Source organism: Notolepis coatsorum, assembly GCF_963971535.1.
Source record: "Notolepis coatsorum genome assembly, chromosome: 9".
Classification (NCBI taxonomy): Eukaryota; Metazoa; Chordata; class Actinopteri; order Aulopiformes; family Paralepididae; genus Notolepis; species Notolepis coatsorum.
The window spans coordinates 118,662,969-118,689,358 of NC_140173.1; the positions used below are offsets into that span (position 1 = coordinate 118,662,969).

Here is a 26,390-nt window from a genome sequence, read left to right on the forward strand (position 1 = left end):
ACTCTTATCTGAGTGATGAAAGATTTTTTCTTTCAGTAGACATAGATGAGTGATGGAGAGAGAGAGTGCACATATCGGTGCTAAATTGAACGCATCTCAGAATTCTGACAGGCAGCAATAAAACAGGTCTTACATTGTGGGATGTTCTTCCACAGAGGAATAGACTAGTAGAGCTGTGGTCTGCACCACCCCCTCTCTGTCAAAGGAATAGACTAGTAGAGAAAGATGTGGTCTCTGGCTGCACCCCCCCCCCCCCCCCTCTCTGCAGACTCCAGAGAGGAATAGACTAGTAGAGCTGTACCTGGCTGCACCCCCCCCCCCTCTCTGCAGACTCCACAGAGGAATAGACTAGTAGAGATGTACCTGGCTGCACCCCCCCCCCTCTCTGCAGACTCCACAGAGGAATAGACTAGTAGAGCTGTACCTGGCTGCACCCCCCCCCCCTCTCTGCAGACTCCACAGAGGAATAGACTAGTAGAGCTGTACCTGGCTGCACCCCCCCCCCCCCCCCCTCTGCAGACTCCACAGAGGAATAGACTAGTAGAGCTGTACCTGGCTGCACCCCCCCCCCTCTCTGCAGACTCCACAGAGGAATAGACTAGTAGAGCTGTACCTGGCTGCACCCCCCCCCCCCCTCTCTGCAGACTCCACAGAGGAATAGACTAGTAGAGCTGTACCTGGCTGCACCCCCCCCCCCCCCTCTGCAGACTCCACAGAGGAATAGACTAGTAGAGCTGTACCTGGCTGCACCCCCCCCCCTCTCTGCAGACTCCACAGAGGAATAGACTAGTAGAGCTGTACCTGGCTGCACCCCCCCCCCCCTCTCTGCAGACTCCACAGAGGAATAGACTAGTAGAGCTGTACCTGGCTGCACCCCCCCCCCCCCCTCTCTGCAGACTCCACAGAGGAATAGACTAGTAGAGCTAGAGCTGTACCTGGCTGCACCCCCCCCCCCCCTCTCTGCAGACTCCACAGAGGAATAGACTAGTAGAGCTGTACCTGGCTGCACCCCCCCCCCCCCCCTCTGCAGACTCCACAGAGGAATAGACTAGTAGAGCTGTACCTGGCTGCACCCCCCCCCCTCTCTGCAGACTCCACAGAGGAATAGACTAGTAGAGCTGTACCTGGCTGCACCCCCCCCCCCCCCCCTCTCTGCAGACTCCACAGAGGAATAGACTAGTAGAGCTGTACCTGGCTGCACCCCCCCCCCTCTCTGCAGACTCCACAGAGGAGTAGACTAGTAGAGCTGTACCTGGCTGCACCCCCCCCCCCTCTCTGCAGACTCCACAGAGGAATAGACTAGTAGAGCTGTACCTGGCTGCACCCCCCCCCTCTCTGCAGACTCCACAGAGGAATAGACTAGTAGAGCTGTACCTGGCTGCACCCCCCCCCCCCCTCTCTGCAGACTCCACAGAGGAATAGACTAGTAGAGCTGTACCTGGCTGCACCCCCCCCCCCCCCTCTCTGCAGACTCCACAGAGGAATAGACTAGTAGAGCTGTACCTGGCTGCACCCCCCCCCCTCTCTGCAGACTCCACAGCCCGTGACAGTGATTTAAACCGTGTGCGCGAGGAGGGCGCCACACAATGCTCCCTGACAGGATGCATCGTCCACACTCCACATTTTCTGCTCTCCGTTTGCTCTCGTTCTCTCATTTTCTCTCTCTCTCTCTTGTCTTTCTTTCTGTGTGTGACTCGCTCCCCCACCTCTCTCCACGCTTTCTCAGACTAATTCTCTGTCTCCATTTCCTCTCTTTCTCGTACTCACTTTGTCTATCTCTCTCGCTCATGGTGAAATGGAGGGACAAGGCAGAGAGACGGGAGGGAGGGAGAGGGAGAGGGAGAGAGAGAGAAAGAAAAAGTTAAAGGGAGGGAGACAACAGGCCTTTTGTTTAGAAGTTGAGCAGGCCCCAAAGTGCCCAGTCAGCAGCTTGCTCTGTGTACAGCGGGGCAGGACATGGGCCAGTTGAGGGGGGGGGGTACGCTCCCCTCTGTCAACCAGTGTCCCTGTCCCACTCTCATAAACCACAGGGGACAGACAGAATGAGTTATGACCTGACACTCTTGTCTGTCAGGACCAGTGCTCTTAAATATCTCCCATGGGTCAGGCTGGCTTCTTCCTCCGTCCCTCGGTGACGCAGGTTGTCACAGGTTGTCACAGGTTGTCACATCCTCCTCACCATACCGCGGCGCCATTCGTTTCGTCATCTCTCCCTCCTTCCCTCCAGTCCCACTCTCTTCTCGCCCCTGACGTTCCTCGTTTTGTAGATGAAGCCATCAATCCGTCTGCCATTAGCGAGTGTTCCTGCGCCACTTGATTGATGACGTTTCATACAAGCCCCCTTATTTTATACGAGTTGTCGGTGTACTTCTTTTTTTTTCAATTTTATTTTATTACATTGCAGTGTGTGGCAGTATATCCAGCAACAGCGGCTCTGCACAGAAACGGGGCCAAGTTGTCTATATTTTGTGGCAGAACTACCAGGCTGTTCTTTAAGGCAGTGGTCCTGGGACCTCGAGGGGGTACCAGTATGTCCTCAGCAAAATGAGGAATAGAAGTTCTAGCCCGATGAGACTGTATGAGAATGACTTATGAACTTTTCGTTCCATTCTTTTGATTTGTTATCTCCACACCTACTACAGTATAGACCGTAGGGATGCATTGATATGGATACCGGTATTGGATATCAGTCGGATACCAGGCTAAATTAAGGTATCGGTAATGGTATATGTATTTCCACAGTACTAAAATCTGATCTAAGAGCCAAGTGAGTGATGGCCGAAAAGAAGTCAAGTGACATGATTTGCTGCATTTTTGACATGTTGGATCTCTCTAATGGAGAAACATTTATTAGCCTATATCTCAATACGTGTTGTCCAATGACTCCAAACTAATGGTCTGGAGTCAGTAAAAGCAATGGATTGGATTGGCACTTGATATCGGCCAAAGGTCTCAATGTGTGTCTGCAGTGAAAATGTCATATCTGTAATACACTGGTATGGAATTCTGCTCTAAATCATATATTCTGTCTCATGAATATCTTCACATGGGGGGGGCGGGGGTCTAAGGCTATTTGGGGGTTCTTGACTTTGAGATCCCCTGCTCCAAGGGTCGGAAAGCCGACAGGCAGCCAATTGCATGCATTGAAGTTGTAACCAGCTTTGTTGGAGGTATAGGCCTGGTTGTCAGCAATATTGGTCAATAAATCTATCTGATCAAGGCCCTGGAGGCCGGCTAATGAGCGGCTGACCTCTGTCTTTTTCACAGGGTCATCGGTGTCATTGTCCCAATCTAATCCCATTGATCTCCGATTGCCTAGTTTGAAGTGCGAGCAGAGCAGCCTTTTAACTTCTGTCTGCTAATGTGGGATCTAATATAGCTGCTAAACCAGGTTGGTGGCGTGCGTGTGCCCTGCTATGAATCTATTCACTATGAATTTATGCACAATTAATTTAACTTGAAACAAGGAAGTATGCAGCACGGCTTCTTTTTAGATTCACAGACTGGAAACGAGGAATGTGACACAAACTGCCAAGCCAGATCAGCGTTGAAGGCTATGCTTAGATTTTCCTCTCGTGCCAACTCCTGATAGTTGGGTTTATTTTGATGCCGAGTGTGCACCCGCAGCCAGGAGGCAGTGCCGTGGATCAGGACTTCATTACCATTGTACACACATGTACATGTTTTCTCCCTGATTCTTAATTAACCCTGCAAGGTAGACGAAATGCCAGGGTCTAAACATTCGCTAGTGCAGCCGTGAGGTCATGGAAATAAACAGAAGTAATTTCCTCCTCCCGAGCCCACCCCTGTCTCTCTCTACCCGGCTTTTCTCTCCTTTTATCCTCGGCTGTCCATCTCTTCTTTCTATCTCTCCCTCTCTCCTCCCCGCACAGTGTCCTCTCGGGCTGTCTCCCTCCATCTGTCCCATTTCTCTCTACCGCTAGCTATCTTTCTACCAGTATGTCCTCCTGAGTCCTGCGTACCGTGCCGCTGCGTGTCCCCTCTCCATTCAGTCCCCAACTGATGACCAGAGGTCAAAGTTCACCTGCCAGCGGGAGGGAGGGAATGAAAAGGTTCCAGTGAGGTTGTCTGCCTGGAGATTACCCCACATTCACCATTGTAAAGATGGCATAATCTCTCTGTGACATAACTCAAATGACTGTAGGCCAAATTGATTAAAAAGGAGGGCTAGTCACTGACTCCGGTACTGGTTGTAATAACGGTTATTACTGCAGCAACAAACAATGCCATAGATTCACGACACAGAATTTGGTTTGTGTTCAAATTATCACTCAAGTACTCTAGTCTGATTACTAAACATGTCCGCTCTATAGCGTCGAATCGGAGAGAGATTTCTTTGCAGTTGCGAAGGAAAGCAATGTTGTCATGAAGGCTGGCTGAAGTCCAGTAGCATTAGACCCAGAGAGAAACGTGTGAAATTCTCAGCCATTCAAGGCTTCTCCACGTGGGAGCCTCTTTGGAAGAGATATTACTGCCATCTTTCACCTTTTTGTTTTTGACCCAACCCCCTGGCACAACTAATCTGTTCAAAAAGCACTTATGCCTCATTAATGCTGAGTTAGTGTGCTCTTTGCAGAGAAAACGCCCATTATAGCTGGCTGAAAATAGGCTGTGCTGTATTGCAAGCGGGGGGCATTTGTGGACCTTGGTTTTGCGCTGCAGTTCTGCCGGGCCAGCTGGGGTGTCGGCCAGGGGCCTCTTTATGGTCCTTCCTCTGAGCCCTCGAGGCATGCTGATGCGAAATGAAATGACCTAAGGACCTGAGCAAGACGACAATGCTCTTCTTCTGCTCACAACAGGCACTAAACCTGTTCCGTAGGCCAGTGCTTGCTGCAGTGTAGCTCTTCCGATACCAGTGTTGTTGTTGCATGCTTAGACGTATGCATAAAGGGAAGTGTGGTTTAGGGCAGATTTGACATGGATGGACATCGGGCTGTGAGTCAGACACTGTGTGGAGTAATCATTCATGGGTCATGGAGTCGGATCATGTCGGATGTGTTTATGTTTATGCTGCGGAGTACTCTTCAGATCACATGATCCAGCCAGGCAGCCATTGGCCCGCTCCCCAAAATCTTGGCCTGTGCTGTCATTGCCTTGCCAGAGCTTAGGCCTACCACATGGCTTGGTCGCAAATCCCAGACAGCAGTAAGTGAACAGGACAGAAGCATTCCCCACAGCCTAGACGCCATACAGCAACAGCTAGCCTGTAAGACATAGGCTTGTGGACTTGTAGAAAGTGGCCAGCAGCAACTCTCTCACTCTGACTCACTCGATCTCCTGCTTCATTCTGACACTGCTGCTGCTGCTGCTGCTGCTGCTGCTGTGGGTGGGGGTTGGAGGAGGTGGTGGGGGTGGGAGGAGGGGGTGGGGGTGGGGGTTGGAGGTGGTGCAATGAAGCTACAGACAAGTCTGGGCTCCCCCCCAGGCTGAGATAAACAGCAGTGCCCCCTACTATAGCCCCATGCTGTGAGCAGGACCACAGCCAGAGAGAGGCTGATTTAGAGGTCTGGGATGGGGGTGAAAAGAGCCGCTTGTCTGCCACTCGGCTGTGGCCAATTGCTGGCCCCTTCGGCTCCTTGTGCTCAGCCTCACGAACACCACGACTACTCTGTAAAAAAACAAGTGGAAAGGTTTCTCCAGTGTCGCCCACTCGTATTGGGATTTATTCCTCTAGGGAAAGGGTTCCCAGCCTTCTTTTCCAGGTGACCCCACGCAATGTTTTAAAAACGCGTTTAACATTTTGCATTTACCTCGCATTGGTTACAAAATCGAATGTGCAGGTCAGCCTGTGTTTTCTAATCCCTCAAGGGGAAGAAACCAAGCTTGTCACAACTATGTAGGCAATGGCATTATGGGCCAGTAAGGTTGCATTGCTTTCACAATGGCTTCTTTGCGGTCTACTCTGATTGGCCAAAATTTGCAGATAGTCTGTTGACTGGTAGTTGACTACCCCACTGAATGCAAAAAAATAAAGAAATATTCAAATTAAAATTTTTATATCTTTTGGGATCATTCCATTTGGGCTGTGGGGGGTGCTTAATGTCTTTGTCTAGTGTGTGTTCATTAGACAGGTGAAATCCTCTTTCAGTGCCTCTGTGCCCGTTTTCTTAGACTGTTAGCCTCGCTGGTATGCGCACCATTAGCATTAGCCGCACTTCTAGGCCTCTTTGCTCTTGGAAAGAATGAAAAAATAAAAAATATTTAATAATTAATTAATACTTTTGTTTGCATTTGACTAAGAGGTTGGCAGTCGACTACGGCTCCTTTCGATCGATTATTCGACTAGGCGAGGTCTGCCCTAATTGATACAAATATTTTTGGTGCTGACTGACCCCAAGGCCGGAGAAGCCTGGACTAGTAGTTATGAAGTGAAGGACACAAAGGAAGAAAGGCATTGTCCTCTCAGTGGTGTGAGAATTCATTCTTTCATTATTTTATTTTTTTATTACATTTTTTTAATATTTCATCAGAGTTGCTCACTGACAGCTCACAATGCTGCGTAATCCCAACGTCCTGTGTTTGAATCCGGCCCAGGACATGTGTTGCATGTCCTCCCCCATCCCCGATTTCTCTCACTGTCGTATCAATAAAAAGGCACGAAATGCCCTAAAAAAGATCTTCAATTTCTTTTTAAATAAATAGTTGCTGGCTGGGTGGCGCAGCGGACATTGCGCTCGTCACCAACGCAAGAGACACCGGGTTCGAATCCGGCTGTCGGCGTTGCCTCCGGCTTGGGCCGGTCGTCATACTAACTCAATTGGCAGAGTTAGCGGGTGGAAGTTGATGGGTGGTAATCTGGACGTTGTAAACAGCGACTCCTACAGGTCGGTCAGGGCGCCTGCACAGCAGAGACAGGAAATGGCGGGGGTAGTGGGAGCCTCCCACACGTTACACCTCGCCAATGAGAGTCCGCGCTGGCAGGTGAAAAGATGTGACAGGCTGCCTCCTCGTGTATCGGAGCCAGGGGACACGTGATGCAAGGCTTCTATCCTCCCTACAACCGGCCAGTGGGGGGCATATGCGAGCAACGTTCAAGACGGGGGAGGGGAGAATTGGCACAGCGAAATTGGGATGGGAGAAAAAATAGAAAAAGTGGATAAAAAAAATAATATATATAGTTGCTCACTGACGGTGAGACGAGCTGACATCGGCTAATAAAGAAATGCACATACAGTACAGTATTATTTTTGGAATGCTAATGATGATTTTCTTTCCAACTGGCCCCCAAAAAAACGCTTGGTGGCAAATCCTTAATTCTTCGGCTTGTCAAGATGTTCAGATAATAAAGGAGTTTTCAAGCGGTCTGACTCTGATCCCTCGGATAACCACACGTACTAATGTGTCTGAGAGTCGCTTTAATCTTTTAGATAAGAGAATTCTCTGCAAGTCATGAATAATATACTCCCACTCTACAGTGGAAGCGGTTGTTTGATAAGATACTGACAGTCTGAGGCCAAGTATTCTTGAAACCGTAGCTATTATACTATACAGGTTTGGCCTGTCATCCACACGCACACTGTGTTTTAGGTCACTGAAAAGTGACCTTTTCGAAAACACCCTGCCAGAGGGAAGATTTTCAGAAACTCCGGTTTCTAAAAATACATGGGGTGGACGGGTAAAACCGGAGCCCATGGAAAACGCTGACATCATGACTAATGGTCCTGTCCGCATACATGATATTTTCGAAAAACACATATTTCCTAGAGCTGCAATCAGGACCATGGAGTTTTATTTATTTTTTGCATTGTTTTGTGCGACTGTGAACAACAGTATTTCTTTTGGAAAATGAAGGAGGAAACGCCACGCTGTGTACGTGTGAACCAGGCCTGAGAGCATGTCCTCCACATCTCTTCTACCTAGCCCCTCTGCTCTCTCTCTCGCTCGCCACACTCTCATCCACCTTCACCATGGCAACGCATGTCATCTCGCTTCATGCGCAGATCTGGTCATCTGAAACAACCGTGGATCCGCAAGCTCATCGCTGGATCGGGGGAGACGAGGTGGGGTGTGGGGTGAGGGGTGAGAGGAGAGCGGAGAGCAGTGGAGTCCCTGAAGGCAGAGTGAGGGCTCCCCTGACCTACTTAAACGGTGGAGCCAGGCTTTTGTCAGTGTAACCTTCTGCTCTCTCTCTGGTCTCCCATGTGAATATCCCACATCTCTCTGTAGACCCGCATCTCGGCGCTCTGCACACACCACACCCCTGGGTGTAAGTTGCTAGCTGCTGTTTGCACCTCATTACCTTATCTAATTGTCCTTGATGAAATCTATTGACGGCTGTAGCCTGAGATGAGGTGGGGAGATCAGGCGGGGAGATGAGGCGGGCAGATGAGGCGGGGAGATGAGACGGGGAGATGAGACGGGGAGATGAGGCGGGGAGATGAGGCGGGGAGATGAGGCGGGGAGATGAGGCTGGGAGATGAGAGAATGGGAGATGAGGCGGGGAGATGAGGAGGGGAGATGAGAGAATGGGAGATGAGGCGGGGAGATGAGGCGGGGAGATGAGAGAATGGGAGATGAGGCGGGGAGATGAGGCGGGGAGATGAGACGGGGAGATGAGGCTGGGAGATGAGACGGGGAGATGAGGCGGGGAGATGAGACGGGGAGATGAGACGGGGAGATGAGGCGGGGAGATGAGGCGGGGAGATGAGGCGGGGAGATGAGGCTGGGAGATGAGAGAATGGGAGATGAGGCGGGGAGATGAGGAGGGGAGATGAGAGAATGGGAGATGAGGCGGGGAGATGAGGCGGGGAGATGAGAGAATGGGAGATGAGGCGGGGAGATGAGGCGGGGAGATGAGACGGGGAGATGAGGCTGGGAGATGAGACGGGGAGATGAGGCGGGGAGATGAGGCGGGGAGATGAGGCGAGGAGATGAGGCGGGGAGATGAGGCGGGGAGATGAGGCGGGGAGATGAGGCGGGGAGATGAGGCGGGGAGATGAGACGGGGAGATGAGGCGGGGAGATGAGGCGGGGAGATGAGGCAATGTGTTGCATGGCGAGGAGATGAGGCGGGGAGATGAGATGAGGTCGGGAGATGAGAGACGGGGAGATGAGGCGGGGAGATGAGGCGGGGAGATGAGATGAGGTGGGGAGATGAGAGACTGGGAGATGAGGCAGTGTGTTGCATGGCTGTCACGATTAGGGGTGTAACGATGCATCGATTCTAATGTGACAATTCAACTGCATCGATTTGAAAATGTTAGAATCGATTATAATCTAAATATAATAAAAGAAATAAATGAATGAATGTTTTTATTGACCTTATAGTCCATTCATGCTGAGTGAATCAGTTCCCCCAGCCACATTTGTGTATTCAACATTTTTTGCGGAATTAACTGATAGAAAATGTATCGAAAATGAATCTAATCGAATCGTGGTCAAATGAAGAGATTTCATGATGCATTGAATCGTTGCCTGAATAATCGTAATAGAAATTAATCGTTGTGAGGACGCATCGTTACACCCCTAGTCACGATAATTACTATATTGACTTATTGTACAATGTATGGACATGAACTCGATCATTTTGCGTACCGCGATATTGTCTTTTACATGCGTGTTTGTTTACATAGAAACAACATTTTAGCCATTCCCTTTGTCTCCTCGGGCTATTATTATTACTGGCTCGGGTTGGTCTTAGTCGATCTTGTGCCTTTTCCACGTTGAATGAGTTATTTCCTGAAAGATGATGAGCACCTCTCTGGTAAGCTCTAGATCTTTTATGTTTATGTTTATTTAGGATCCCCATTAACACGGTTCTTCTCCATGATTGCACGATGTGGGGGGGAAAACACAATTCTACAAATGTGTTTATTTGAATCAACTAGGCTAATCGATTAGATGACTCGAATCGAACTGCTATTAGATGACTAAGAATGTGTTTTAGCGGAGAACAGCCCTAGTGTAGCCCAGGTCTGCACTGACCCGTGTAAACCTCCTGTGTCGGGATGTATTTGTCCATGTAATGCACTTGATGTCAGATGCGATTTCTCAGTCTTGATCTAGAGCTGAACGAATGGCTTTTGGCAAAGGGACGTGTGGCATCTCCCACCGTTGAACAAATCCACGTGCCCTCCTTAATAGATTCAGGTTCTATTGACGTGGCCGGCCTGTTTACAAATGATCTGCCCCGCCCAACGAGGCTACACTAATTGCTAAATGACTAAAGGCTTGCTGGGAAAGGCTAATGCCCCTGACCATGATGAGATTGGCCGCCGCCGTATCTGATAATGCAATCTATACTGCATTCATTAGTATGGTTACTGAGATAACTGTATCAACACGCTATAATATACTGGACCGGCAGCGATACCCTTCTTTGAAGGGAATGCAGCATATAACGCGGCGCTTTGTCCTCGTAGCTCAATTAAAGTTGGTGATGGTGAGGAGGATCTTGTTGTTGCAATCCTCCTGGCTTGTTAGTAGTGACTAGTGAGGCTCCCAGTGTGGTGCAGATTACTGATGATTCAATAGATTTTAGTTGACTCTTTTGTCTTTTTTAAATCTCACAAACATACGATAGTCCTGAAACGTCTGGCTACTATGTAGGAGACTGAGTGAGATGCTATAACCCATAGAGCGAGCCGTGTTGAGCGAAGTTGACTGAAGAAGAACTCCAGCGGCAGGCTATTTGTGGCACTGAGCTTCTACTGACAATGAAGTGTACTTTAAAACCCACTTAAATCTCCCAGATGAGGCGGCGCACCACTGCTCACTGGCCCGGGTCCTTTAAATACTGCAAGAGACCCAGTCGGATACTTATTCCAAGAACCCACTTCTTGCCTTTCTGATGCGCCCTGTGGAAATGAGCATCATGAGTGTTTTGCAGCGCTGTCTGGAGTGAGCCGAGATCTGATGCAGTGCAGTCCCAGAGTGCTTCTCATGATGTCTGTCTGGCAGAACAATGTGAAATCAAAGCTGCGTGCTGCTCGGAGTGCTGCGCAGAGGAAAGTGTTGTTGAGCTTTCAGGAAGTGTCTGCTTTCCTCTCTGCGTGCTGTCACTCTCTCTCTCTCTTCTTATTTTCCTTCCTCTTCCCCTCTTTTTCAATCACCATCCCTCCTTATCTCTTTTGCTGCTTATGTTGGGTTATCTTTCCTCTCCTGTCCTCTCCCTCTCCTCTCCTCTCTTTTGTCCTCTTCTCCTTTCTCTCTTCTTGTTCTGTGCTCTTCCTCTTCTCTCCTTTCTCTCTCATCTCTTCCCTCTCCTCTTCTCTCCTTGTTCTGTGCTTCTCCTCTCCTCTTCCCTCTCCTCTTCTCTCTTCTTGTTCTGTGCTCTTCCTCTCCTCTCTCCTCTCTTCCCTCTCCTCTTCTCTCTTCTTGTTCTGTGCTCTTCCTCTCCTCTCTTCTCATTTCTCTCATCTCTTCCCTCTCCTCTACCCCCTCCTCTTCTTCCTGTTCATCTCTTCTCCTCTCCTGTCTGCGGGGGCCTCAGATGGAGTGGCTCCGTCTCCCAGAGCTCATGGTTAATTAGGCTTGGCCTTGTCACACATGGAGAGGGCTGGAGCCAGAGCTGTGGCTCAGCCCAGCGGGGAGACGAGGGCCGAGATGGAGATCTAGAACAGTTGGCATCAATCTATCGCTGCGGCTGCTGACACCGGCTACCAATCCCCTGCTGCCTGGATCACAACTGCTGCTCTGGGAAGACTTTGTTTTCCGCTAGACCGCCATGTGGAGAGTATTCTTCTCTGCCACTGAGCACGCTGTCTAACGTTCATATCTATTATTAATCTGTGTACAAGAATAATGCCTTCTGGATTCTGAACAAGGCTAAGTTGCGTATTTTGGAATTCTGTCAATGCACTCTGTAGGGCTGAGCGTTTTGATATACACAGTACATTGTATTGAAATATCCAAATTGCAGGAGGCGCAATATTATGTGAAAGGCGGAATGTACATCACTTATACCATTCTAAACTAAATGAAGTATTGTGGTGCTGCAGAGCGGTCCTGGCCTCATCATATTCTACAAGCTTAAGAAAACATCTTTTGGGGGTGCTCCAGTAGCACACCATGTAACGCGCTGCGTCGCGGAGTACCGTGCTGCGTCACGGATCGGTTGACTCCGAGTTCGATTCCCGGACCCGCCGTCATTTGCCAAATGTCTTCCCCCTGCTCTCTCTCCCGTTTCACCCTGCATCTGTCAGTCATGCTTGACCAGGAAAAGCGATAAACGCTAAAAAATGAAGTAAAAAAAAAAATAAAACATCTTTTGTTTGGTGCAGATCCCTGAAAACATCACACCATGATCATTTCCAATAAAAAAATTATGATTCTCTCTAAATATTCCCATCTTGACTGAATAATATTGTCAGTCAAGATGGATCGTGATTTAGATATGTTTTCCAAACCGGTCAGCCCCTAGCAGTCGGCACTGTTTACATTTCCCATTGGAGTGGGGACTCGGCTTGCAATAAAACTAGGATCTATCATACTGCCTCTCTCCCCCTATGGATTGCTGTAGTAGCTCATGTGAAATATCCCCCCAGCTTAGCGGTGTGTACAGCTATTCAAATGGCCAATCGCCCTCTCTCCATGTGCTTGACGTAAAAAGAGACAATCCCATTTCAGCCGTGACATTCTGCCCGTGCTGCAGAAACATACAGGGACTATACATCAAGGCAGGGCTGAGTGCACAGCGAGCGAGCGAGGGAGGAGAGGTAGAGCCACAGTGATGATGTTGAATCTACCGTAGTCCTACCCTGCTGCACACTGTTCCATCATTATATAAGTGATGGTGTTGTGTCTAGTCCTACCCTGCTGCACACTGTTCCATCATTATATAAGTGATGGTGTTGTGTCTAGTCCTACCCTGCTGCACACTGTTCCATCATTATATAAGTGATGGTGTTGTGGCTAGTCCTACCCTGCTGCACACTGTTCCATCATTATATAAGTGATGGTGTTGTGGCTAGTCCTACCCTGCTGCACACTGTTCCATCATTATATAAGTGATGGTGTTGTGGCTAGTCCTACCCTGCTGCACACTGTTCCATCATTATATAAGTGATGGTGTTGTGTCTAGTCCTACCCTGCACACTGTTCCATCATTATATAAGTGATGGTGTTGTGTCTAGTCCTACCCTGCACACTGTTCCATCATTATATAAGTGATGGTGTTGTGGCTAGTCCTACCCTGCACACTGTTCCATCATTATATAAGTGATGGTGTTGTGGCTAGTCCTACCCTGCTGCACACTGTTCCATCATTATATAAGTGATGGTGTTGTGTCTAGTCCTACCCTGCACACTGTTCCATCATTATATAAGTGATGGTGTTGTGGCTAGTCCTACCCTGCTGCACACTGTTCCATCATTATATAAGTGATTGTGTTGTGTCTGTCTAGTCCTACCCTGCACACTGTTCCATCATTATATAAGTGATGGTGTTGTGTCTAGTCCTACCCTGCACACTGTTCCATCATTATATAAGTGATGGTGTTGTGGCTAGTCCTACCCTGCTGCACACTGTTCCATCATTATATAAGTGATGGTGTTGTGTCTAGTCCTACCCTGCACACTGTTCCATCATTATATAAGTGATGGTGTTGTGGCTAGTCCTACCCTGCACACTGTTCCATCATTATATAAGTGACCAAGACCCTGATGGTCACTCTAGACAGAGCCCAAGTGTTCCTCTGTGGAGATGGGAGAACCTTCCAGAAGGACAACCATCTCTGCAGCATTCCACCAATCGGGCCTTTATGGTAGAGTGGCCAGACGGAAGCCACTCCTCAGTAAAAGGCACATGACAGCCCACTTGCCAAAAGGCACCTAAAGGACTCTCAGACCATGAGAAACAAAATTGTCTGGTCTGATGAAACCAAGATTTAAAGGAAAACGCCAACATTTTGGGAAACATTATTTGCCATCTTCCCTGGAGTTAGACAAGAAGATGCATACCCTTTTCTTCTCTGTGCGTGCATTAGGCTTAGGGAACAGCCGCTCCGTTAGCGTAGCTTAGCTTCATCACTGGAAGTAGGTCAGACTTGTACCCTGACGTTCCCTACAGTGCCCTACAGTCACGAAATACACTCCAAATACAACTCCAAAACGTTCCTGTAAACAATATGTTGTGACAGGTGTATTTACCACGTGGAGAAATAAAAAAAATTGAGTTCGACAATTACGTTTTCTAAGCAAATATACTCTGAACTAATTTTTGCCGAACCACTCCTCTCGGGGCGCAGTCGGTGATTTCACGCAACGCAGTGATACTTACTAACGTGATGCCGTGTTTGTTTACATTCTGATTTCATTCAAAGGATCCGAACCGATTGAAGTTTATGGATACCATGACTTAAAATCCTCTTACCTTGACTATTAAAAGCCTCACCAATTTAGAAAACGGTATTCCCATGGCTGGTGTTGATATGCTGCTACTAGCAACCTGCTAGCTAACGAAAACCAACAACCGGACACTCAAGCAGATGGTGTTGTGTCTAGTCCTACCCTGCACACTGTTCCATCATTATATAAGTGATTGTGTTGTGTCTAGTCCTACCCTGCACACTGTTCCATCATTATATAAGTGATGGTGTTGTGTCTAGTCCTACCCTGCACACTGTTCCATCATTATATAAGTGATGGTGTTGTGTCTAGGGGTGTAAAGGTACACGTATCTATCCGTACCGAACCCTTTCAGTGTGTACCGAACGGCTGTGTACCGAACGAATACAACGGTATGTTAACCACTAACGACCGGGTTTTTTCACAGTCTAATATAATTATAATTTTTTTTATCCACTTTTTCTCCATTTTTCAATTTTTCTCCCATCCCAATTTAGCCGTGCCAATTCTCCCCTCCCCTGTCTTGATCGTTGCTCGCATGTGCCCCCAACTGGCCGGTCGTAGGGAGGATAGAAGCCCATCACATGTCCCCTCCGATACATGTGGAGGCAGCCAGTCACATCTTTTCACCTGCCAGCGCGGACTCTCATTGGCGAGGAGTAACGTGTAGGAGGCTCCCACTACCCCCGCCATTTTCCTGTCTCTGCTGTGCAGGCGCCCTGACCGACCTGTAGGAGTAGCTGTTTACAACGTCCAGATTACCACCCATCAACTTCCCACCCGCTAACTCTGCCGTTTGAGTCAGTATGACGGCCGGCCCAAGCCGGAGGCAACGCATAGCCGGATTTGATACCGGTGTCTCTTGCGTTGGTGACGAGCGCAATGTCCGCTGCGCCACCCAGCCGCCCAAGTCTAATATAATTATAATTTTTTCTTTCTTTACAAGTACATTATTAATTTCAATATAGAATATCCGTTGACAGCCCTACAAGTACAATTAGTTACTGCACACTACATCACACCTGAGTGGAACATGGAAAGCCAAACTTTCCCCCACTATACCGAAAACCCGTACCAAACCGTGACTTCAAAACCGAGGTATGTACCGAACCATGGTTTTTGTGTACCGTTACACCCCTAGTGTCTAGCCCTACCCTGCACACTGTTCATTACAGAAGTGTGTGTGTTGGGTGGTATGCAGCTCACTTTGAAATATCCATAATATTTACACAATGTGGGCCAAAGGAGATTTATTTTGGTCTCATTGGGCCTCATTCAACAATACTCTTATTTTTCTTATATTCTTGCTTACCTGTCTGTTAAGAGAACAATAAGAAAATCCACCGCCACATTCATCAAGCCGTTCTTAAAGTCCAAATCTGTTCTTACCCAGGTTTTTTGAATGGTGAATCCGACTCATTCTAAACTGGATGCGCGTTCTCGCGGAAGTCATTTGCATACAGAGACACACCTCGCGGGCTCATTATAATACGAGAGCCGTGGGTCTGCATTGTATATGAGCGGATCCCCCGGCCGTATTCAAGCGCTGGAGCGCTTTGCGATGGATCAAAATTAGATAGGAATCAAATGTATTGTCATCATACAGCACCTATAGCTATATAGTGGAATAGACTGTATTAATATAGTGTAGTACGGTAATTCCAGCGTTATGGATGTTGCATTCAGAGAGACAATTGGAAACTTAACTTAACATTGACAAGGCATCGATTTGAATTGGAAGTATAATTTACACATTTTAGTTACACTTATTGAGATAAAGATGCAGTAAAAAATAATTCTACCTTTTTGGATTTTGAGAGGTGACAAAATTCACAGCTTTTTTTTTTATCCACTTTTTCTCCCATTTTTTTCTATATTTTTCTCTCATCCCAATTTCGTATCATCCAATTCAACCCTCCCCTGTCACGGACGCTGTTTCTTGCCTCCCACAAGCCGGCTGCAATGTGGACTAAGTCATACATAGCACAAGTCCCCTCCGGTACTTGAGGTAACAGCAGTCGCATCTTTTCACCTGCGCAGCTCGATCTCTCGGTGGCGAGGAGTAACGCGTGGGAGGCTCACGCTGCCCCCGACACTTCCTGATTCTACTGCGCAGGCGCACCAACCGACCTGTAGGAGTCGCTGTCCACAACGCCCGATCCCCACCCATCAGTTTCCCACCCCCTAATACGGCCAATGTGTATTAGTACGGACGACCAGCTAAACTGAAAGCAAATGTGGAGCGCTGGGCTCGAACTGACGAGCCCAGCGTCTCCAGCATTTCGTGGCGAGCGCCTTGCCCACTACGCCACGTAGCCGCCCTACAAAATTCACAGCGTTATGGATGTTACGGAAATGGACAAGCTTTTTGGACTCACTGAACACATGATGAAAACTCTGTGAATATCTTTTTCAAAGAATAACATGTTTACTATCACTTTGTAGGGAAGGGTTTGAGGTACCCAAAAAGCACATTCAGGAAAACCTGGCATTTCCTCTCAAGGAATGAATCACAAAAAAGTGCCGTTATGGATGTTACATTTTTGCGTTATGGATGTTACACGTCTGAAATAGATATGTGTTTGACTTCGGTGGACCATTTTGAGGGTCAAACCAGTCTGGATTCATGTTGTAGTCTGAAAAATTGCCAGGAAATGCTTCTTCTTCTTCTTCTTATTTGAATTTCCGGCAGAGTAGACGCATCGAGGCGTATTACTGCCCTCCGCAATTCTTTTTATGGGCTCTTCTTCTTCTCCTTCTTATCCTTCTTCACCTTCTTTTTCTTCTTCTACTGGACCCCGTCATCAACTACATTGTCCATTGGAGTGCATCTACTGCTGCTACTTCCTGTCTGAGCCCCCCTCCGCGGGACCCTCCTTGCCCCCTGCTATCTTATCCTGGGCTGCTTTGTCCCTCGCAGCCTTGTCCCTCGCAGCCCCCTCAGCCAATTCTTTACACACCTCCTTCCAGTCCAGACCTTCCAATCCCAGATGTTGAACCGCTATCCTAACAATCATCTTCACCATCTCTGTTCTACCCGTAACCTCTGCCATACCAGTAACTACCCCTGCCACGAAGGCCACAATACCTAATTTCTCCTCCCTTCCCCTGTCTCTTTCCACCTGCTCTACCCTCACTGCCAAATGCCCTCCTTCAACCCCCTGCACCCTTTCTTGGCTCCCCTGTCCTGCCCTGCTAACCGCCCCAGCATACGTCAACTTACCCTCCCTTCTCTCTCTCCGATCCGCGACCTGCTTCATCATCACCTCGCACCCCCGAAACGCTACACTGTGCTCCCCACCACAACTACAGCACCTCGGCTTCACTCCCTCTCCACATTTCCCATATTCATGTTCCCCGCCACACCTAGCGCACCTCATCCCCTTCATACACGTGGTAGCTATATGGCCAAACCCCTGGCACCTATAGCACCTAAGAGGATTATGAACAAATTCCCTAACCCTATACATCCTACGCCCTACTAATACCTCCCTAGGAACAACCCCACCCTCAAACGTAATCACTACCGTCCCCGTCACTGCCCTCTCCGCTCCCCTCTTCATCCTTGCTGCACTCTTAACTATGCCATTACGCCTGTCCTCCTTTAGCTCTTCCACCAGCTGCTCTACTGTAACCTCGACCGGTACCCCAACTATCACCCCCTTACATCCCCCCCCCTCTTCTCCCCTACTCTCGCCACCTTACTTATACCCACCCCCCCAATGCTCTGCATCTTCCTAGCCACCTCCACCTGCCCCTCACTACCACACCCTACGGCCAGATTCCCATCCCACAAAACGTTCACGTACTTTACCTCTCCTAATCGCTCGGCAATGAGTTTGGGCCACTCGAGCCTACCTACTTTCCTCTCATCCCTCTCCCCCTCAAGCCTGACCACTATATGGATCACTTCCGCTTTTGCCACATCTTTTCCTGCACCCTCGTCTCCCGGACCACTTGAGCTATCGTCCCCCCCTTTCTTCCTCTTCCCCCCTTCTCCCCCCCTCTCCTCCCCCCTACTCTCACTATCCCCATCGCTGTCGTTCCTCTCCGTCCGCTTCTTCCTCTTCTTCCTCACCGTATCCCACCCCTCCTCCTCCCTCTCCCGTTCTTCCTCTTCCTTCTTCTTCTTCTTTACACCATCCGACTCCTTCCCTTTGTCTTCCACCATCTCCGAGGCCTCCTTCTCACTTCCCTCTCCGTTATCGGTCGTTAGCTCCATATCTGCCTGTTCCCTTTCGCTATCTTCCTCGCCCTTCTCACACCATTTACTTCCATCACGATCCTCCCAATACCCTGGGTAGCCGCTCACAGGCCGGGGCCACCAATCGCAAGGCCTTCGCTGTTCCTGATCTCTCACAGCCACTTCTTCCGCATCCCACCACCGACTACTGCTCCCACGCATGTCTTCGCTGCACAGTTCCGACGGACGCAGACGCCGCCACTCGGCGCATCTCTCCCAATCCATCCTCCCACATGAACAGGCCGCACTTCTGTCTTCCTCTCCAAACAACAGCCTCCCCCCACGAACATACGGCATGGCCTGCTTCTTCTTCCCCTTTCCACAGCAAAAGCGCCAGGAAAGAGAATTGTTGAATATATATAGAACACAAATGTTCTAGAATGTTCGATTATGACATCATACTGTGACATCACAAATGTTCTAGAATGTTTGATTATGACATCATACTGTGACATCACAAATGTTCTAGAATGTTTTATTATGACATCATACTGTGACATGTTCTTATGACATCATACTGTGACATCACAAAAATCACTAAAAAAATATATTCTGAAAATAAATTACAAAACGTTTTTGGAAAATAGCTCTTTATTTGATTAACATAAAAAGTGTTTTCTATACAGAGAACAGCTATATTAATATCGGTTAAATCAGAAAATGAGTTTTGGAGCAATTCCATGAAAATGTCAACCTCACCATGAAAAAGAAAGTTATAAAAAATCAAGTCCAATTCACTGGACTGGTTCAGGACTGTTATCCATGTGAGGATTGAGGTGTTCACGAATCTGATCAAAACTGACCCAGGACTTGTCCTCTTTGGTTGGAAGTGCAGCAGTAAGCCTCCATAAGGGACATGGACATGTGGCGTTTCTGAACCCTCTGCTTGACTCCTTCTCTTATGGTCACTGCATCCTTCATTCCTGGGGCCTGTCTTGAAATGTCATCCCTGGAATAATACTGGAATAATACTCATTTACTTTTTGGTTTCATTTGGGGTTTCTGTGTTTTTTGGGGTGGGTTTCTTGTCACGATACTCTGCAAAACAATAACAAATACACATGTAGGCTGAGCAGACGTGAGGGGGAGATGGCCGACCGCAGCCGATTAGCAGTAGGCTAACGTGGACACTGCTCTGCCTAGACCAACAATGTGTCAAAAAGTTGTGTCTGGAAATATGTTGGATTTTAATCAAACAAGGAGTCATAAAATACTTCTGATTTAAATCAAACAAAGGGTCATAATCGGACTTAACAACACACATTTTGATAGTGTTTTTGTCTATTTAAGACGTGTAACATCCATAACGCAAAAATGTAACATCCATAACAGCACTTTTTTGTGATTCATTCCTTGAGAGGAAATGCCAGGTTTTCCTGAATGTGCTTTTTGGGTACCTCAAACCCTTCCCTACAAAGTGATAGTAAACATGTTATTCTTTGAAAAAGATATTCACAGAGTTTTCATCATGTGTTCAGTGAGTCCGAAAAGCTTGTCAATTTTCGTAACATCCATAACGCTGTGTATTTTGTCACCTATCTCAAAATCCAAAAGGTCAAAACATTTCTTATTGCAGGCTCATCTTTATCTCAATAAGTGTAACTAAAATGTGTAAAAAATTATACTTCAAACAAAGGGGTCATAATCGGACTTAACTAACACACATTCACAATGTAACATCCGTCACTTGCAATGTAACATCCATAACGGTTGTAAAGAATACAAAATATAAGACCAGAATGACTAATTGTTGCTAATATGTCATCTTTATAAAAGTTAGCTTTGCTTAGGAAGTTTGGTTGACATAGCATTCTAGATGCATGTTTTATGACAACTTTTCCTGGAAAACGTTATGGATGTTACATTCGCTGTCCCATAAAGGGGCATTATAACAGCATGCTTCACCTGCCAATGGAAAGACACAAAGTACATAATAGATTCACATATTGATACAACAGCCCTTCATGACCAAAGGTGAGGTTAGAAAAATATCTGTTGATATTTCTTTTGCCATTCTGGCCATTCAGAAAGTCATACAATTAGGTTAATCGAAAAATAAATGTTTACATCATTGTGTCTCCTCCTGTATTACGATATTACGATCAAATCTATTTTGTACTTCAAAATATAGACCTTGATGATACATTGAAATTAGTTTGGTTATGATCATGTTATTTAAATTTTTTCATGGTGAGGTTGACATTTGCATGGAATTGCCTAGTAATATAATAGTAGTTGGCTAGTTGCGCGCTTCTGGCCACCTCCGTGCAAATTGCAAAATCGTTCCAGCAAAGTACTGTAGGCTTTGTCAATACTGAACGACTGTGCGTTGTCAAGAGCCAATCGCACAGGTTGCCTCATCTCATCTGGCTCTGCAAATAGATCTAGAGTCTAAATATCTCCGCATATATAGCCTGCTGATGACTGACGCATCTCTCTCAAATCCATTCTGAGAACGGAATGCAGTGCCCACGACGCGGGTCTTGATTGATTGAAAATTGTATTAACAGATTGCAGAATGGGTACAATACAGTACAGCTCAATACACACTTGTTAAGGGGATGCAGACCAGAGAAAGACTTTCCTCTTGTTTACACCAGGGTCCCCCATTTTTAATTAATCATAACATATATGACATACAGATACAGTACTGCTACATCTATACATTTATGACACAAAGAGTAAAAAAAAAAAAAGAGTATATACATTTGACGAAGAAACTGTACATTGGAGGGGGGGGGGATTGGGTAGGTGTGGGGGGGGGGGGGACTGTACATTGGAGGTGGGTGGGGGGGGGGGGGGGGGCGATGGGTAGGCGGGGTGGGGGTAACCACATTGGATTATCGACAACCTTACTTGGTCCAAGAAGAGGGTCTTGTGTATTACTGGGTTTAAGTCAGTTGTTTATTTATTTATGTTTTACTGTTTGCATACGAGGTGGTCCGCAAATGTTCTTGATAACAATCTAGTGGTCCGCATAAAACAGAAGTTTGGGAACCACTGGCCATTTAGACGATCTCTAAATATGCGTTCTATGCTACGTATACAGTACTGCATATCTGTATGTTATGTCATAAATGTCATGATATATATCTGTATGTTGTGTATGTCATAAATGTCATTATGAATTGAAAATGGGGGACCCTGATGTAAACAAGACGAAAGTCTTTCTCTGGTGTGCATCCCCTTAACAATTGTGTGTATTGAGCTGTACTGTATTGTACCCATTCTGCAATCTGTTAATAAAATCTTCACTCAATCAATGGCGGCCAGAGCATAACTGTTCTAAACAGTAATATATAATCCATTTCAGACAGAACGCACGCAATAAGTTATAATTATTATTATATTGAAAAGTTCTGTATTTTTAAAGTCGTATTTGGGGGCAATTAACCAATGGTATGCTTTTATTTTATTTATTTTGGGTAAGAGTTTCTTATTTCGGTAAGAGTGCTCTCGACCACTCTTAAAATTAGTTCTTGCCTGAGAAAAAAGCAACAATAAGAAAACGTTGCTGAATCCCAGGTAAGAACAAAGTAAGAGGAAATGCTAGTTAAGAACTAAATCTGTTCTAATATCGCTTCATGCATGAGGCCCATTGATTTCCATAATTGGTCTCAGTTAGGACTTGAGGAATTTGGTTAAATAAAGATGTTGTGTTTTTGTTGGTGAAGCACCTGTTAAGATGGATGATGATTATGATATGGTTCCATATGTTTTCCTATGTCTAAACATGGCTCTCTCTCTCTCTCTGCAGGTTCCACCTACAGCGTTCTATCCACCATGCCCTCGGACTCAGAAAGCAGCAGTTCCCTCAGTAGTGTTGGTATGTCAAATAACACACGTCTCTCAAATGTAGTTCTGAGAGGTGATGTTTTCTCTGTTACACAATACAAGAGTGATTATTGAAGGTATTCAGAAACGAGTTGGTTGGTTGGTACTAGCTAGATGTGGTACCACCACTGCCATTCTGATGGATTAGAGTGAGTTAAACCGGTGTTTATTTTCTATTATTATTATTTGTCTCACTTTGAGGCCCACATAGCTCACTTTCTGCAATGAGAGAGAGAGAGAGATATTCTGTCCTCTTCTTTCCTTAAGGAAGTTGACGATGCTCACTATACCCACAGTTTTGACAGGAGTCCAAATGACTCAGCTGTGTTACGTAAACCCTCCAAAAGGGCCAAAGCGTTGAGCCAATGATGAACATAATCCTCTGTTTTTCCTGCCCCAGTCCCTCTGCACTGGTGGGCACCCCGGCGTGTGAAGGAAGTGTCCCTGAGAATGACTTGACTTCTCCGTTGTGAACTTCTTCTTCTCAGACGCTATTTTAGGACCGTTTGTCGTCCACCTCTTTGGCACTGAGTAAAGGACACAATAAAGGCGGCTGTCTTGGGTATCTGAACAGCAGAGCCTCCCGTTGTGAGATTTATGAGTTTGGATCACACCCTTTGACGCAGGACGGTCAGAGAGGAACAATCGGTTCTCCCAACGAGTACATAAAAGCAGGGAGCAAATGAAGTGGCATGTCCCCTAAAGGATGGCTCCTTGTGGGAACACAAGCATTGGAAATGAATGATCCCAACGTGACATATTCATCCTTTACAAAGACCTCACCAGTTCCTCTGGCTTCCTGAAAAATGACTGTCTGCACAAGTGCTTAAAACAATAATAGAAAAAACTAGATGGGTGTGCTCAGGAGGGCACAAATCTCTGCGATGCGGCATTAGGCCTGTCACGATAACTATCGTTGTTGGATGATATATTGTCCCAGAAATAATTGCGATTAACGGATATTATTGACATTTTAACACTTATCTTATGCCACTCATATAACGATATTATAATGTGAGCAGCTCACTTTATTTTGCAGCTATAAAATGTGGCATTTCAGGGCTCTAGATTGCAAGCAAAATGGTCTTGTATGCAATGTTTTCTTTTTGAGAAGTGCAGTTCATTTTGACTTGGCGATGCTTGTGGGAGTGAAATAGAATGGTTGATTCAAAGATGCCGTCATGTAATCTATTCTAAGATTATATTTTGACAATGCACTGGTATTGCTTATCTTTCTATTAGCATGCCAGGTATGTCTAACTACAGTCTGTAGTAATGTTCCATGCCTCTCTGACTGGAATAGGCATCTGGTAACTTTGCGTAATCAAAAAGTGTGGGTGCAGATAATGACTCATGAGTTTTTACTCTCTCATCCCCTCTGAGCCTGGTGCGTGACCCCAAAACACTGAGCCTCTCTTGACTGCCTTTCAGCACTTAGATGAACATATTCACTCAATGGAGGAGAATGAAGCGGTCATAAAGTTGACATAACGGCTCATTCGCGTTATTAATGTGCTCTCCTCTCTCAATTGCCTTAAACCCAAAATGTTCCCACACCAGAGCTGTCGAATGCGGCTTTGAAACCAAGTCCATTTATTCTTCCAAACTTTCTGTCTGGAATTGTGCAGTCGTCAGGATAAACACGTTAGTAACACGGTATCTCTACACTTCACCTGGCTGGTTCACTGTTGCATGCTGTGCACACTGTGTGTATAAGCTGGAGGAACTGCCGCTGAGCCCCGCCTCCGACAGAGAGCAGACTGAGATGAGAAGGACGGAAGCAAAGGGAATGGCTAAAATGTTGTTTCTATGTAAACGGAAATATCGTGGTCCGCAAAATGATAGAGTTCATGTCCATACATTGTACAATAAGTCAATATAGTAATTATCGTGACTGGCATTATAATTAGCCTAATGTCTTAATTATTATTATAATAATGACAATAATAATTATAGCGATATATTCCGTTATACTTCTACCTAAATCCATGAGATTCTGATTACATCATCAAGGTGCAACTAGAGTAGACGGGCTCTATGGCAGGGGTGGCCAACCAGTCAGAGACTAAGAGCCACAAAAATTACTGTGGTACCACAAAGAGCCACACCATATACCCGCGTTTCTCAACCTTTTTTTCAGTCACGGCACCCTTCATGTGTTTATAGGTCTCACCCTCTGGCCTCTGAAGTGGCTAATGTCTTTTTTATTTGGGCGTCACAGGGTTAAAAGTACCCTGTGAGACTCACGGTTGCAAAATTACAAAATAACTTTTAGCCATTAAAAATAAAAGTCTGTAAATGTTTATTTAAAAAATGTTGTAGTCAATTGGTCCTGTTGTTCAGCCTCACAATGCTATTTGATAGTAAATGTGTTTATGTCCCACCCTCTGGCCTCTGAAGTTGCTAATGTCTTTTTAATTTGGACCTCACAGGGTTAACCCCTTAAGCCCGAGATATACAGTAAAAGTGTATATTTTCAGCATTACATTTGTTTTCCAATGATTTTAAATGAGTGAAATATAAGATTATAGAAATCTCAGAGCATTGAGTCGGAAACCGGCACATATTGACAGGAGGAAGTGGAGCAGCCAAAAGTTAGTGTAGTCTTTTGAAGGAAGAGACTCAGGGCTTTCGAATTTCGAAAAACTACCCTACCCAGCTCACACCAGCCCCTGTCAATCATCTTGACTTCTGGATTTACTTTTTTATTTCTTATTTTTTGGGATGATCTCCCACAAACCTATTGCCATAAAACAGAACACAGTTAGTTTCTCTACCTTTCTGTGAACGTCTAGCAAAAATGTGTTGAGTGTTATTCACAGTCAAAGAATAATTTTTTTTTAAATAGAATTAGTGATGCACCGATGTGAAAATTGTGGCCGATACCGATAACCGATATTAATATTGCTGTTCTGGCCGATACCGATATTTACCGATGTCGATATCTCTGTATAAAAAAACACTTTTTTTTTATCATAATCAAATAAAGAGCTATTTTCCAAAACGCATTTTCTTTTTACTTTTGTAACTTATTTTCAGAAATTAGTGATATTTTGAAACTATTTAAGGCCAAAACATGTAAAAAAAATATATATATCGGCCCTATCTTGATATCCGACCGATACCGATGTGTAAAAAAACTGCCATATCGGCCGATATATCGTGCATCACTAAATATAATTGATATTCTCATTTGGTTCATTACAATTTACTCAAGCCTAGTAACATTATTTCGGACACTGGGAATACATTCCCTGAGATCATAGATGTCCCTAGATTCTGATACCAAGAACATTTTACAAGTTTATTCTATAATGGGAGTGTCTCCCTCTTAATGCAGTTACAATACCCATTTTTGCTCTAAAACCCATCAAACTGATTTAACATGTGTGCAGATAATATCCACTTAAGCCAGGGGTCGGCAACCTGCGGCTCTTTAGCCAATCAGCTGCGGCTCCCTGGCAATTTTTTTTTCTTCTTTTTTTTAAAGTTTTTTTTTTTTACTATTTTTTTTTATCTTATTTTGGAGATCAATGTCATACTGTGACACTGAAATGAAAAAATATTTCATCAACTAAAATATTTAGTCAACTAAAATATACAGTACGTCACACCCCGCGCCTCTCCCTGCCATCTGCAAGTGGCTAATCTTGAGTTTCCGACCCCCCAGTAAGCTAACCATGGATAAATCCAAAAAAAGGAAAGTCTGAGGAAAATAGAGCGTATAATTCAGCGTGGACAGATTAATTTGCTTTCACGATAACGATGCAGGCTTACCTGTATGCCTGATACTGTATGTGGTGAGAAATTTGCGAACAACTATTTTCTTTTACATTTTATAAATGTTCCACAAATAAGGGAAGGACTCAAATAGAGCTGCATAGTTAAGTGTTTTATTTCAAAATAGGTCTACAGATGCCAGTGTTTTTTCTCCTCTTCTGTGTTTTATTTGAAAGTAGGTCTATACATGGTAGTCTTTTTTCAAAGTAGACTAGTTTTTATTTTAT

At 45.9% G+C, this 26,390-nt stretch overlaps 1 protein-coding gene across 1 annotated transcript in view; it reads left to right on the forward strand.

Annotated features, from left to right (window-relative positions):
* Positions 1-26,390, forward strand: part of dlg5a (discs, large homolog 5a) — a 148,764-nt gene that overhangs the window by 3,421 nt on the left and 118,953 nt on the right. Inside the window, exon 2 of the mRNA XM_084321008.1 lies at positions 22,307-22,375. Coding sequence (XP_084177134.1) covers positions 22,307-22,375 — 69 coding nt within the window. The remainder of the gene's footprint in view (positions 1-22,306; positions 22,376-26,390) is intronic.